The sequence below is a fragment of the Triticum aestivum genome, chromosome 4D, assembly GCF_018294505.1.
Source record: "Triticum aestivum cultivar Chinese Spring chromosome 4D, IWGSC CS RefSeq v2.1, whole genome shotgun sequence".
Lineage (NCBI taxonomy): Eukaryota > Viridiplantae > Streptophyta > Magnoliopsida > Poales > Poaceae > Triticum > Triticum aestivum.
The window spans coordinates 63,284,139-63,300,636 of record NC_057805.1 but is presented as its reverse complement, the minus strand read 5'-3'; the positions used below and the strand labels follow the sequence as shown (position 1 = coordinate 63,300,636).

The 16,498-nt window shown below is 47.6% G+C and overlaps 1 protein-coding gene across 1 annotated transcript; it reads right to left on the bottom strand.

Annotated features, from left to right (window-relative positions):
- Nucleotides 1-405: 405 nt before the first annotated feature.
- Nucleotides 406-1,972, bottom strand: LOC123096223 (probable carboxylesterase 18). The gene has a single exon (XM_044517892.1). It carries the CDS (start codon nt 1,621-1,623, stop codon nt 598-600), a length of 1,026 nt encoding a protein of 341 aa, XP_044373827.1. The 5' UTR covers nt 1,624-1,972; the 3' UTR covers nt 406-597.
- Nucleotides 1,973-16,498: the final 14,526 nt, after the last annotated feature.

Here is a 16,498-nt window from a genome sequence, read left to right as displayed (position 1 = left end):
CCTTTCACGCCCAATCACTAGGCGGCTAACCTTTCACGTCCAATCACTAGGCGTCGTACATGTCCTATGCTTGGAGCTCAACGTATCGTGGACACTCCGGCTAATAGTGACAAACGAACGGGTAAAGTACGTGATTAAATCGCCTTATGATCAAGCCTCTATCCTCCAAGTGAAAATTCACCGACTCAGTATCCGCGGTTTAACCGTAAATAACACGTCGTAGTAATAGGCTTATACCTGTGCAGAACAAACATTGAACAATCTGAGGTCGGCCGCGGTCAAAAGCGACTCCTTTTATGGTGCCTTTCACGTGCAAGTTATGCGTCTGGCGGTACACGACCCGAGGAAGGACAAGGCGACGAAATAAGTTTTTTTTGGGGGGGGGGGGGGGGGGGGGGTTCTGTGTGCGAAATAAGATTCTCGAGGGTCATTTAGTAAGAATAACACTTCTTACACGTCGTCATCCGTACTTCCCTACTACAGTAGTTCACTACGAGTACTCTCGTCCAGATACGTCATGCCAGCACACCCAATCCTCTTCTCCTAATTCCGACCACACACGCAAACACTGACACTGAAGATACTGGCGCGAGCTGCTCACTTGCTGCCGTCGCTCCCGGCGACGAACTCCTTGATCCTCAGCATGAGGTCCTTGGACTCGGCGAACTCCGGGAAGACATAAAAGGCGTGGATGGCTTCGGGGTACTCCAGCACCCGCACCTCCTTTCCCTTGGAGGTCAGCATCTCGCAGTACCGCCGCTGCCAATCCTGGAGCGGGTCGTACCCGCCGACAACCACCACCGCCGGCGGGAACGCCGGGGAGTCGATGCCGGCCGCGGCCGCAGGGGACGCCGCGTGCGCGGCCTCGTGCGTCCGGTCGGCACCGGGCGGGAGGAAGGCGCGCCACATCCAGTCGCAGCGGGAGATGGACACGATGGGCGCGCCCTCCAGCTGGAGCTCGGAGGGGGTCCGCTCCTCGCCGCCGAAGAAGGGCTGGATGGCGATGAGGCCGGAGATCCGGACGTTGGCGAAGGACGGGGAGGACATGGCGTAGCGGCGGGCGACGTGGTGGGCGATGTTGGCGCCTGCGCTGTCCCCGGCGACGAAGCAGCGGGAGACGTCGAGGGGCGCGACGTCGGCGGGGTGCTTGTTGGGGTCGTCGAGGAAGCGGAGCGCGGAGAACCCGTCGTCGTACGCCGCCGGGAACCGGTGCTCCGGAGAGCGGCGGTAGTCGACCGACAGCACGGCCGCGCCGCAGTACCTGGCGATGCGGCGGCACGCGGCATCGTAGGCGAGGGAGGCCGCGGAGAGGTAGGCGAACCCGCCGCCGTGGAAGAACAGGACAACCGGGAGCGGGCCGGGCAGGCCCACGGGGTGGAAGAGGCGGGCCCGGAGCGGGATCGCGGCGTCGACGTCGATGTCGCGGGAGGAGACGCCGTTGCGCGGGGCGGCGGAGGGCGGGACGCCGGGGTCGAGGTAGGTGAGCAGGCGGCGGTTGATTGTGCCGTCAGCGCGGCAGGTGGCGTCGGTGAGGTAACCGGCGGCGAAGATTGACAGGCGCGTCCGCCACGACATGGGCGGTGCCAGCCTCCTCGCCTTGGCCGGAGCCTTCAAATCCGCCATGGCTGCGTTCGCGTGCGTTGTTTCGAGTTGGACCGAGAGGGGGCGGCGAGATGCCGATGCGTGAGCTCTGGTGGTATTTATGGTGGTTGGTTATTAGAGAGAATTTTAGTCACCAACCAGTCGGAGCATGCGTAAGAGGGTCGGCCTGTCAATGGACCGGGGTTTCAGCTTCCAGCGGAGTAATTTATGATGACCATGTTCCTTTGTCGAGGTACCCGTGGTTCGCCGGCGACGTTGGCAACCGCTGCGATGCGATCTGCCGGAGCCTTTAACTTCGCCGGCGGGTTTGGCAGTGGCTTAACCTCTTTCTAATTGGATGGCAGGCAGCTTAGCCAGCCGCAATTGCGTGCTTCACCATTAATCACGTTCTTGCTGTGAGACGAAAGAAGAACAGTTTTGCTACTCGTACTATAGTAGTAGTACTATCGTAGTGGCAGTAATGGAGTCGTGGCCTCATGGGATTGGGCGAAGAACGGTGCAACAGAGTCCTGCACCGAGAAGTTATGGTCTTCAACAACTCGTGCCGGGTACTGCCTCTCGAACGCACACGAATGTGGTGTCCTGCCTTGGGCGGCTGCCCCGCTGCAAGGGAAACGATAATGGTGCGCGATACGGTTACTGACATCGGTCCAACTCACGCGCTGTCTCCATTTAAACTATAGCCTACTTTTTTAATTAGAGGACGGGGCTTCGATCAGCTGATTAAGCAGCTGGGTTTTTCTATAAAAAAATGCCAACGAGGGTTAACCCACATGGCCAAACCTTCTGTTCATTAAGGAAATTCTCACCATCTTCGGAGTGGCATCCGGGCTTAAAGTGAATTTTACCAAATCTGCGGCAATCATGATACGTGCGGAGGACGAGGATGAGGAGCTTGTTAAGTCGGCGCTACCTTGGAAGATTATCTCTTTCCCGTGCAAATATCTAGGGCTCCAGCTAAGCATAAGACAGCTCAAAAGATCCGAGTGGCAGCCGGTGGTGGATGCGGCCTTGCACATCCTGCCCGGATGGCAAAGGGGCTTGGTGACTAGACCGGGAAGGCTTATCCTTGTCAACCAAGTCATGAGAGCGCGGGCCACTCATCATCTCATGATTGCGGAGACGCCTAAATGGGCTCTAGAAAGAGTGGACGAAGGATGTAGGGCCTTCTTCTGGGCCGGGACGGACGAAGTGCATGGCGGCAAATGCGTGGTATCTTGGGCAAGAGTATGTAGGCCAAAGCACATGGGAGGATTGGGCGTCATTGACCTCTTTAAGCATGGCATTGCCCTAAGATTAAGATGGGAATGGCTTCGACGTACGGATGCATCCAGGCCTTGGCAGGGTCTCAACTTAACTGCAGACAAAATGGTAGATCAAACTTTCGGGAGCCTGGTTAAATGGAAGGTGGGAGCGGGAGACAAAATTCTGTTTTGGAAAGATCGGTGGCTCCACGGCGCAACCATCACGGATATTGCCCCTCTGGTCGCGGCGACTGTCCGTACCCAAGTGGTCAACAAGAGGTTGGTGCGTGATGCTATGTTCATGCACGCATGGATGAACGATGTGGTGGGTAACTTATGCACGGAGGGCCTAACCCAGTTCATCGGGCTTTGGGAGATCATTTCGGAGGTGCAACTTGACGCTCAAACTGAGGATAGCCCCATTTGGGCGTGGAATGTGGCCGGAGTATATTCTGCATCTTTAGCCTATAAGATGCTTTGTGAGGGAGGAGTTCGTTTCCATTCCTTCGGTGCCATCTGGAAATGCTGGGCACCTCTTGCGTGTAAGATCTTCATGTGGCTGGCAGTGCAATATCGATTATGGACGTCGGATAGAAGGACTAGACATGGGTTACAAGACCAAACATCTCAATGCTACCTATGTGACCAGGAGGAAGACACGGTCGACCATATTTTGCAGCAGTGTGTGTTCTCGCGGCAAGTGTGGTCTAGTTGCATTGCTAGGATGGGATTGAGGATGGAGCTTTGCCCAGCGAACGACTCTAGGTTGGTGCAATGGTGGTCAGATGCCAGAAAGCGAATACACAAGCAAACTCGGAAAGGATTCGACATGTTCGTAATGCTTATCTGCTGGACATTATGGAAGCAGAGGAACGCGAGAGTGTTCGGATCGGGCCACATCAGGAACGTGTGGGCTACGGTGGACACGATCTTCGATGACTTGAGGACTTGGGCCACGGCAGGAGCGTTTGGAGCACAACATGTACCTGCGTAGTAGAGTAGCGTGAGGAGTGGAGTGGAGGCTTGGTTAGGGTCGGCTTGTGGCTCTTAGCCAGCGCTTTGTAACCTCTTATACATATTTTTCTCTCTTCTATAAAGCTAAGGTACGCCTTTGGCGTACCCTCGAAAAAAAGACAGATCAGGAGTTATGTATTATGGGCAACCAGAATATGTTTGAAATGATTGCCATATCAACCTGGTACTTATGGTGGGACGCACATAAACTGGTTCACAACAAGACAACTCAAAACACATAACAGATTTCCATGAGATACGTGCTCTTATGGCCAATGTTGTTACCACTTCCTCGTCAAAGGATTTCGTGAAAAGAAGAGGATGGTCTTGCCCCCCGTGGGTTTGTTAAGTTAAGTTGATGCTTCTTTTGACCATGACTTACTCAGGGATACGATGGAGGTTGTCTAAAGAGACAACAAAGGTAGATTCATCGTTGGGGAAAATGGTAAGATTGACTGGTGCGTGGATGTATTGATTGTTGAAGCTCTGGCCCTAGAATTCGGTCTATAGGTGGTGCAAAGGATAGGATGCAACTGCATTATTATTAATTCGGATAATACGGAGGTGATCGACACCATGAAGGAAGGAGGACGATCGTCGGTGGCAGCGGCGGAAATTTTTATGATTATTTTTTTAGCTTGTGATTTTCCTATTTATAGATTTAAGCACTCTGGTAAAGAAGCAAAAAAAGTTGCTCATGAACTTGCCAAATTGGCTAGATTTTCGTTCATTGATGAACGGTTTGAGGAGCCAAATAGTGAAACTATACCAATTCTCGTAAACGATGTAATGGTTACTTCTAATGAATAAAGCTCGGGTTTCTTTCAAAATAAAACTATAGCCTACTTTTTTTGGAGAGCATGTTTTTATAAAAGGCAGAGAATAATTTACAAGAAGTGCCATGAATCCAACAAATAAGGTTGCTAGCTACCATCCGCACACCCACCCTCAAATACATGCTACTCATAAAGATTTGAAAACACATAGGTCCGGTCGATCTCCAAGTTTGTGTCTCATCGAGAATGAGGTTAACAAATTGGGGGATGCTACGTTGCTATGCCACATTCCCGAACACCCTCGCATTTCTTTGCTTCCACGAGCTCCAAGTAATGAGAATGAGTAGCGAATCAAAACTCTTTCTGATTGTCTTCGACACATCTTTGCATGATCTTACCCACCACTCCTCCAGGCTGTCCTCTATGGAAGGGATGGCGATATGCACAAAGCAAAGTGAAACATGTGTGTCATCACTACTAGGGAAAAGCCTAGCAGTAGCGCGGGTTTTTGGCCTATCAGTAGTGCGGGGTGCCGCGCTACTGATACGGCGCTACAGCTAAAGGTTATCAGTAGCGCGGGCTAACACACGCTACTGTTATACGTACTTAGTAGCAGGGCGTTTTGTAGAGAGCGCTGTTGGTAGTTTCTAGCAGCGCGCCTTTGTGCCCACGCTACTACTATTATTGCGTATTCTATTTCCTTTTTCTTTTTATGTCGTATTCATACATCATTATATAAGTTTGCATACAGTAGCAATTTAGAGATTGTTTTTACATCATAATCATCATATCATCATCATCATCATCTCATTAACAACTTATCATCATAATACATCATTGTCATATAACAACTCCTCATGATCATCATTGTCATATAACAACTCCTCATTGTTATATAACAACTCCTCATGATCATCATCATCAACTCTAGCTAATGTTGGAAATATGCCCTAGAGGCAATAATAAATAGGTTATTATTATATTTCCTTGTTCATGATAATCGTTTATTATCCATGCTAGAATTGTATTTATAGGAAACTCAGATACATGTGTGGATACATAGACAACACCATGTCCCTAGTAAGCCTCTAGTTGACTAGCTCGTTGATCAATAGATGGTTACGGTTTCCTGACCATGGACATTGGATGTCGTTGATAACGGGATCACATCATTAGGAGAATGATGTGATGGACAAGACCCAATCCTAAGCCTAGCACAAGATCGTGTAGTTCGTTTGCTCAGAGCTTTTCTAATGTCAAGTATCACTTCCTTAGACCATGAGATTGTGCAACTCCCGGATACCGTAGGAATGCTTTGGGTGCACCAAACGTCACAACGTAACTGGGTGACTATAAAGGTGCACTACAGGTATCTCCGAAAGTGTCTGTTGGGTTGGCACGAATCGAGACTGGGATTTGTCACTCCGTGTAAACGGAGAGGTATCTCTGGGCCCACTCGGTAGGACATCATCATAATGTGCACAATGTGACCAAGGAGTTGATCACGGGATGATGTGAGTTACGGAACGAGTAAAGAGACTTGCCGGTAACGAGATTGAACAAGGTATCGGGATACCGACGATCGAATCTCGGGCAAGTAACATACCGATAGACAAAGGGAATTGCATACGGGATTGATTGAATCCCCGACATCGTGGTTCATCCGATGAGATCATCGTGGAACATGTGGGAGCCAACATGGGTATCCAGATCCCGCTGTTGGTTATTGACCGGAGAACGTCTCGGTCATGTCTGCATGGTTCCCGAACCCGTAGGGTCTACACGCTTAAGGTTCGATGACGCTAGGGTTATAGGGAAAGTATGTACGTGGTTACCGAATGTTGTTCGGAGTCCCGGATGAGATCCCGGACGTCACGAGGAGTTCCGGAATGGTCCGGAGGTAAAGATTTATATATGGGAAGTCCTGTTTTGGTCACCGGAAAAGTTTCGGGTGAAATCGGTAATGTACCGGGACCACCGGGAGGGTCCCGGGGGTCCACCAAGTGGGGCCACCAGCCCCAGAAGGCTGCGTGGGCCAAGTGTGGGAGGGGACCAGCCCCAGGTGGGCTGGTGCGCCCCCCCACCAAGGCCCAAGGCGCATGGGAGAGTGGGAGGGGCAAACCCTAGGTCCAGATGGGCCTTAGGGCCCATCTAGTGGGGCGCCCCCCCTCTCCTCCCCTTGGCCGCCCCCCCTTGATGGGATCTAGGGCTGGCCGCCTCCTCTTGGGGGTGGAAACCCTAAGGGGGGCGCAGCCCCCTCCCCCCTATATATAGTTGAGGTTTGGGCTGCCATACAGACACGAGAAAGTCTCCTTTTGGCGCAGCCCTTCCCCTCTCCCTCCTCCTCCTCTCCCGCGGTGCTTGGTGAAGCCCTGCGGGATTGCCACGCTCCTCCACCACCACCACGCCGTCGTGCTGCTGCTGGATGGAGTCTTCCCCAACCTCTCCCTCTCTCCTTGCTGGATCAAGGCGTGGGAGACGTCACCGGGCTGCACGTGTGTTGAACGCGGAGGCACCGTTCTTTCGGTGCTTAGATCGGAATCAACCGCGATCTGAATCGCTACGAGTACGACTCCCTCATCCGCGTTCTTGCAACGCTTCCGCATCGCGATCTACAAGGGTATGTAGATGCACTCCCCTTCCCCTCGTTGCTAGATTACTCCATAGATTGATCTTGGTGATGCGTAGAAAATTTTGAATTTCTGCTACGTTCCCCAACAGTGGCATCATGAGCTAGGTCTATGCGTAGTTTCTATGCACGAGTAGAACACAAAGTAGTTGTGGGCGTCGATGTTGTCAATTCTTCTTGCCGCTACTAGTCTTATCTTGTTTCGGCGGCATTGTGGGATGAAGCGGCCCGGACCGACCTTACACGTACACTTACGTGAGACAGGTTCCACCGACTGACATGCACTAGTTGCATAAGGTGGCTAGCGGGTGTCTGTCTCTCCCACTTTAGTCAGAACGGATTCGATGAAAAGGGTCCTTATGAAGGGTAAATAGAAATAGGCATATCACGTTGTGGTTTTACGTAGGTAAGAAACATTCTTGCTAGAAACCTATACAAGCCACGTAAAAACTTGCAACAACAATTAGAGGACGTCTAACTTGTTTTTGCAGCATGTGCTATGTGATGTGATATGGCCAGAAGATATGATGAATGATATATGTGATGTATGAGATTGATCATATTCTTGTAATAGGAATCACGACTTGCATGTCGATGAGTATGACAGCCGGCAGGAGCCATAGGAGTTGTCTTTATTTTTTTGTATGACCTGCGTGTCAATGAAAACGCCATGTAATTACTTTACTTTATTGCTAACCGTTAGCCATAGTAGTAGAAGTAATAGTTGGCGAGACAACTTCATGAAGACACGATGATGGAGATCATGATGATGGAGATCATGGTGTCATGCCGGTGACGAAGGTGATCATGCCGCGCCTCGAAGATGGAGATCAAAAGGCGCAAGATGATATTGGCCATATCACGTCACTTTATGATTTGCATGTGATGTTTATCATGTTTACATCTTATTTGCTTAGAACGACGGTAGCATAAATAAGATGATCCCTCACTAAAATTTCAAGAGACGTGTTCCCCCTAACTGTGCACCGTTGCGAAGGTTCGTTGTTTCGAAGCACCACGTGATGATCGGGTGTGATAGATTCTAACGTTCGAATACAATGGGTGTTGACGAGCCTAGCATGTACAGACATGGCCTCGGAACACATGCAAAACACTTAGGTTGACTTGACGAGCCTAGCATGTACAGACATGGCCTCGGAACACAAGAGACCGAAAGGTCGAACATGAGTCGTATAGTAGATACGATCAACATGGAGATGTTCACCGATGATGACTAGTCCGTCTCACGTGATGATCGGACACGGCCTAGTTTGACTCGGATCATGTATCACTTAGATGACTAGAGGGATGTCTATCTGAGTGGGAGTTCAATAATCAGATGAACTTCATTATCATGAACATAGTCAAAAGGTCTTTGCAAATTATGTCATACGCTTTAGTTCTACTGTTTAAGATATGTTCCTAGAGAAAATTTAGTTGAAAGTTGGTAGTAGCAATTATGCGGACTGGGTCCGTAAACTGAGGATTGTCCTCATTGCTGCACAGAAGGCTTATGTCCTTAATGCACCGCTCGGTGTGCTGAACCTCAGCGTCGTCTGTAGATGTTGCGAAACATCTGACATACACGTTTTGATGACTACGTGATAGTTCAGTGCGTAATGCTAACGGTTTAGAATTGTGGCACCAAAGACGTTTTTGAAACGTCGCAGAACATATGAGATGTTCCGAAGACTGAAATTGGGATTTCAGACTAGTGCCCACGTCAAGAGGTATGAGACCTCTGACAAGTTTCTTAAGCCTGCAAACTAAGGGAGAAAAGCTCAATCGTTGAGCATGTGCTCAGATTGTCTGAGTACCACAATCGCTTGAATCGAGTGGGAGTTAATCTCCCAGATGAGATAGTGATGGTTCTCCATAGTCACTGCCACCAAGCTAGTAGAGCTTCGTGATGAACTATAACATATCAGGGATAGTTATGATGATCCTTGAGCTATTCGCGATGTTTGACACCGCGAAAGTAGAAATCAAGAAGGAGCATCAATTGTTGATGGTTAGTAAAACCACTAGTTTCTAGAAGGGCAAGGGCAAAAGGGATACTTCATGAAACAGCAAATCATTTGCTGCTCTAGTGAAGAATCCCAAGGTTGAACCCAAACCCGAGACTAAGTGCTTCTGTAATGAGGGGAACGGTCACTGAAGCAGTACTACCCTAGATACTTGGTAGATGAGAAGGCAGGCAAGGTCGACAGAAGTATATTGGATATACATTATATGAATGTGTACTTTACTAGTACTCCTAGCAGCACCAGGGTATTAGATACCGGTTCGGTTGCTAAGTGTTAGTAACTCGAAATAAAAGCTGCGGAATAAACGGAGACTAGCTAAAGGTGAGATGACGATATGTGTTGGAAGTGTTTCCAAGGTTGATGTGATCAAGCATCGCATGCTCCCTCTACCATCGAGATTTGGTGTTTGCGTTGAGCATGATTGGATTATGTTTATCGCAATACGGTTATTCATTTAAGGAGAATAATGGTTACTCTGTTTATTTGAATAATACCTTCAATGGTCTTGCACCTAAAATGAATCTCGATCGTAGTGATACACATGTTCATGCCAAAAGATATAAATAGTAATGATAGTTCCACATACTTGTGGCACTGCCATTTGAGTCATATTGGTATAGAACGCATGAAGAAGCTCCATGTAGATGGATCTTTGGACTCACTCGTTTTTGAAAAGATTGAGACATGCGAACCATGTCTATTGGTATATATGCATGAAGAAACTCCATGCAGATGGATCGTTTGGACTCACTTGATTTTGAATCACTTGAGACATGCAAATCATACCACATGGGCAAGATGACTGAAAGTCCTCGTTTTCAGTAAGATGGAACAAGAGAGCAACTTATTGGAAGTAATACATTTTGATGTATGCAGTCCAATGAGTGCTGAGGCATGCAGTGGATATCATTATGATCTTACTTCACAGATGATTTGAGTAGATGCTAAGTGTATTTACTTGATGAAACACAAGTCTGAATTATTGAAAGGTTCAAGTAATTTCAGAGTGAAGTTGAAGATCGTCGTGACAAGAGGATAAAATGTCTGTGATATGATCATAGAGATGAGTATCTGAGTTACGAGTTTGGCACACAATTAAGACATTGTGGAAAGTGTTTCACAATTAATACCGCCTGGAACACCATAGTGTGATGGTGTGTCCGAACATCATAGCTGCACCCTATTGGATATGGTGCATACCATGATGTTTCTTATCGAATTGCCACTATCATTTATGGGTTAGGCATTAGAGACAACCACATTCACTTTAAAAGGGGCACCACGCAATTCCGTTGAGACGACACCGTTTAGAGAAACCTAAGTTGTCGTTTCTTAAAAGTTTGGGGCTGCGATGCTTATGTGAAAAAGTTTCAGGCTGATAAGCTCGAACCCAAAGCGGATAAATGCATCTTCATAGAATACCCAAAACAGTTGGGTATACCTCCTATTTCAGATCTGGAAGCAAAGTAATTGCTTCTAGAAACAGTCCTTTCTCGAGGAAAAGTTTCTCTCGAAAGAATTGAGTGGGAGGATGGTGGAGACTTGATAAGGTTATTGAACCGTCACTTCAACTAGTGTGTAGCAGGGCACAGGAAGTTGTTCCTATGGCACCTACACCAATTGAAGTGGAAGCTTATGATAGTGATCATGAAACTTCGGATCAAGTCACTACCAAACCTCGTAGGACGACGAGGATGCGTAATACTTCAGAGTAGTACGTGATCCTGTCTTGGAAGTCATGTTGTTGGACAACGATGAACCCATGAGCTATGGAGAAGCGATGGTGGGCCCATATTCCGACAAATGGTTAGAAGCCATGAAATCCGAGATAAATGGATCTTTAAGAAGAAGACGGACATGGACGGTAATGTTACCGTCTATGAAGCTCGACTTGTGGAAAAGAGTATTTTCACAAGTTCAAGGAGTTGACTACTATGAGATTTTCTCATCCGTAGCGATGCTTAAGTCCGTCGGAATCATGTTGGCATTAGCTGCATTTATGAAATCTGGCAGATGGATGTCAAAACAAGTTTCCTTGCCAGTTTTCGTAAGGAAAGGTTGTATGTGATACAATCAGAAAGGTTTTGTCGATCCTAAGGATGCTAAAAGGTATGCTAGCTCCAGCGATCCTTCTAAGGACTGGAGTAAGCATCTCGGAGTTGGAATGTACGCTTTGATGAGATGATCAAAGATTTTGGATTTATACAAAGTTTATTAGAAACTTGTATTTACAATAAAGTGAGTGGGAGCGCTACAACATTTCTGATAAGTATATGTGAATGACATATTGTTGATCCGAAATGATGTAAAATTTCTGGAAAGCATAAAGGGTTGTTTGAAAGGAGTTTTTCAAAGGAAGACCTGGATAAAGCTGCTTACACATTGGGCATCAAGATCTATAGAGATAGATCAAGACGCCTGATGATACTTTCAAAGAACGCACACCTTGACATGATTTTGAAAGAGTTCAAATAGATCAGCAAAGAAGGAGTTCTTGGCTGTGTTACAAGGTGTGAGTATTGAGTAAGACTCAAGACCTGACCACAGCAGAAGAAAGAGAAAGGACGAAGGTCGTCCCCTATGCTTCAGACGTAGGCTCTACAGTATGCTATGCTGTGTACCGCACATGAAGTGTGCCTTGCCATGAGTTGGTCAAGGGGTACAATAGTGATCCGGGAATGGATCACATGACAGCGGTCGAACTTATCCTTAGTATCTAGTGGACTAAGGAATTTTCTCGATTATGGAGGTGAAAAGGAGTTCGTCGTAAAGGGTTACGTCGATGCGAACTTTGACACTAATCCGGATGGCTCTGAGTAGTAAACCGGATTCGTATAGTAGAACAATTATTTGAAATGGCTCCAAATAGCGCGTGGTAGCATCCACAAGATGACATAGATATTCATAAAGCACACACGGATCTGAAAGGTTCAGACCCGTTGACTAATAACCTCTCTCACAAGCATAACATGATCAAACCAGAACTCATTGAGTGTTAATCACATAGAGATGTGAACTAGATTGTTGACTCTAGTAAACTCTTGGGTGTTTGGTCACATGGTGATGTGACCTGTCAGTGTTAATCACATGGTGATGTGAACTAGATTATTGACTCTAGTGCAAGTGGGAGACTGTTGGAAATATGCCCTAGAGGCAATAATAAATAGGTTATTATTATATTTCCTTGTTCATGATAATCGTTTATTATCCATGCTAGAATTGTATTGATAGGAAACTCAGATACATGTGTGGATACATAGACAACACCATGTCCCTAGTAAGCCTCTAGTTGACTAGCTCGTTGATCAATAGATGGTTACGGTTTCCTGACCATGGACATTGGATGTCGTTGATAACGGGATCACATCATTAGGAGAATGATGTGATGGACAAGACCCAATCCTAAGCCTAGCACAAGATCGTGTAGTTCGTTTGCTCAGAGCTTTTCTAATGTCAAGTATCACTTCCTTAGACCATGAGATTGTGCAACTCCCGGATACCGTAGGAATGCTTTGGGTGCACCAAACGTCACAACGTAACTGGGTGACTATAAAGGTGCACTACAGGTATCTCCGAAAGTGTCTGTTGGGTTGGCACGAATCGAGACTGGGATTTGTCACTCCGTGTAAACGGAGAGGTATCTCTGGGCCCACTCGGTAGGACATCATCATAATGTGCACAATGTGACCAAGGAGTTGATCACGGGATGATGTGAGTTACGGAACGAGTAAAGAGACTTGCCGGTAACGAGATTGAACAAGGTATCGGGATACCGACGATCGAATCTCGGGCAAGTAACATACCGATAGACAAAGGGAATTGCATACGGGATTGATTGAATCCCCGACATCGTGGTTCATCCGATGAGATCATCGTGGAACATGTGGGAGCCAACATGGGTATCCAGATCCCGCTGTTGGTTATTGACCGGAGAACGTCTCGGTCATGTCTGCATGGTTCCCGAACCCGTAGGGTCTACACGCTTAAGGTTCGATGACGCTAGGGTTATAGGGAAAGTATGTACGTGGTTACCGAATGTTGTTCGGAGTCCCGGATGAGATCCCGGACGTCACGAGGAGTTCCGGAATGGTCCGGAGGTAAAGATTTATATATGGGAAGTCCTGTTTTGGTCACCGGAAAAGTTTCGGGTGAAATCGGTAATGTACCGGGACCACCGGGAGGGTCCCGGGGGTCCACCAAGTGGGGCCACCAGCCCCAGAAGGCTGCGTGGGCCAAGTGTGGGAGGGGACCAGCCCCAGGTGGGCTGGTGCGCCCCCCCACCAAGGCCCAAGGCGCATGGGAGAGTGGGAGGGGCAAACCCTAGGTCCAGATGGGCCTTAGGGCCCATCTAGTGGGGCGCCCCCCCCTCTCCTCCCCTTGGCCGCCCCCCCTTGATGGGATCTAGGGCTGGCCGCCTCCTCTTGGGGGTGGAAACCCTAAGGGGGGCGCAGCCCCCTCCCCCCCTATATATAGTTGAGGTTTGGGCTGCCATACAGACACGAGAAAGTCTCCTTTTGGCGCAGCCCTTCCCCTCTCCCTCCTCCTCCTCTCCCGCGGTGCTTGGTGAAGCCCTGCGGGATTGCCACGCTCCTCCACCACCACCACGCCGTCGTGCTGCTGCTGGATGGAGTCTTCCCCAACCTCTCCCTCTCTCCTTGCTGGATCAAGGCGTGGGAGACGTCACCGGGCTGCACGTGTGTTGAACGCGGAGGCACCGTTCTTTCGGTGCTTAGATCGGAATCAACCGCGATCTGAATCGCTACGAGTACGACTCCCTCATCCGCGTTCTTGCAACGCTTCCGCATCGCGATCTACAAGGGTATGTAGATGCACTCCCCTTCCCCTCGTTGCTAGATTACTCCATAGATTGATCTTGGTGATGCGTAGAAAATTTTGAATTTCTGCTACGTTCCCCAACAGCTAACACATTGTAGCACATAATAACACATTGTACCTAAGACCTACTCCTCTTTTATAGGACCTACTACCTTCTCTTAGGTAAAATAACATAAAACAAAATGGGCCCCGACTCTTCATTATGGAGAATGGGGATTATCCTGTCTTCAATTCTTGCGCTTCGCACAATGTTGCTTCCAAGTAGCTCCCTGCAATTGACCATACATTTTTTTCCAATCTTTGATTGTCATGTGTTCATCGATTTTAGAAATCCGGTATGAACACAGTGATTCGTCGGATGACATGGCCGTAAGTTCAAAACATCAAGGCGACCATTCGGAAACATCAGATGAGGCACACAATCCTTCGGGATTTTCTGTTGAAAAACATAGTAATAACTTCGTAGTTAGCAATGTAGTTGAGTTTTAAAAGAATTTATGCAGAAGATGCATGGATGTCGTAATAGTAAAAAAATCTTACCATGACATCTCCATGGATGTCACCGTAGTTCAACACGTGCACTATTGGCACGTATTGACCATAATGTGGAGGCGTTTGATAATAGATATTGTAATTCTCAAGATCAGTAATAAATGAGATCAGATGATTTTTCTCCTAATAAGTTAATTCTGAGCCATCGGTGTAGTAGGTTCTGCCTACCATCTTCCGCACATTCTTTGAAGAATGAAAATAAGCTATCAATGGAAATAAGTTGTCAACTATTTTTAAATAAACAATATAAATTACTTAATAACTATGTTTGAGAAACTCACATAGCGGTAGAATTGGAAGCGTATCAACAAGGACCCAAATGTCCATATTGTCTTGGGCGATGTCAGGATCGCCAAGATCCATGGTGACAAGCATACCCTCATGAAAATCATACATCTTGCAAAGTGCTTCCCAATTAGGGAAACCAAAATGGGTAACGCTCTAAGAATTGTATAGATTTACATCAAGATCCATACAATGATGGGTCCTTAGGTGAATTATCTTTGTTTCCATACTTTCATGATCTTCAAAATCCATCCTCTCCAAGACATAGCGTCTTGCATGGCATGGGATAAGCTAGTCGAAATGTAAAAGACGAAAATTACACGTTGAAGTAGCAGAAGTCGTGCTTAATTACGAAAAAAACACTTGTCGTGGTTGCGTACCGTTTCAACATCGAAGGTCTCCTGGAGCTTAATGCTCAAGCGCCAACCTTCGTCCAGGTGAGGCCTGTCGCATAGACCCCAGTCGTCGCCGCACCAGTCGCACTCCTCCGGGAGACTTTCGTCGTCCGACGACGACATTTCCTAGGTTCATAATTCAAAGATTAAACTTGTACAATTAAATATATGGACTACAAAAACTAAATTAGATCATTATTATTCATCACAGGTTGACTATTGGTCTGTCGAATCTTTTCTTGAAAACTCTCAACTCACGTGGTGTATACATTCGACCGTTGGTGATGGTCGCTCCTCCTGTTGTCCCCGAGTGCATTACACCAAAATATCTAGCACACGGGAACGAAAGAGAAGCGACCCCCACGACAACAGTCGGGATTTTTCGTCCTCTCATATATGGTGGAGACTCTCCCTCACTGATTCCTCTGTGACATTTGCGACCGTCGGTGATGGTCGTTACTCCTCCTTCCCCTAGTGCATAACAAAGGTCTAGCAGAAGGAGAAGAAGGAGAAATGACCCCCACAACAACAGTCGTGATTCTTCATCCTCTCTCATATATGGTGGACACACTCCCTCACTGATTCCTCTCTGACATTTGCGACCGTCGGTGATGGTCATTCCTCCCTTCCTCCCCGTGCATTACCAAAAGGTCTATCACGAGAAAGAAGAGGAGGAACGACCCCCACGACAACAGTCGACATTCTTCTTCTCTCATGTATGGTGGAGTCTCGAAAGACTTAAAGTCAACCCGAAATGTCATTCAATTATCTCCAATTTGAGCATTCAATTATCTCCAATTTTAGTATTCAAATTAGCATGCATTCAATAAGCAAAACTAAATCATCTCTTGCATCCGTACATCGTCGAACATTATCACTAATACATCTCGAATAGTATCATACATATAACATCACTAATACAGCTAGAACCCTAGCGAACGACGGGTATCGGCGCGGGCGGTGGACACCCAAAGAGAAGGAACCATCACAGGATCATAGCTCCAGTGAGATCCCTGAAGAACCTGCTAGGTATTGGAGAACCTGCCCTCCAACGCAACCATGAGCGACGGACGTGCTCGTCCTCCTCTCTGACACGGTAACGTACCACCTCTGCGGTGGACGAAAGCCTCTGCACTGT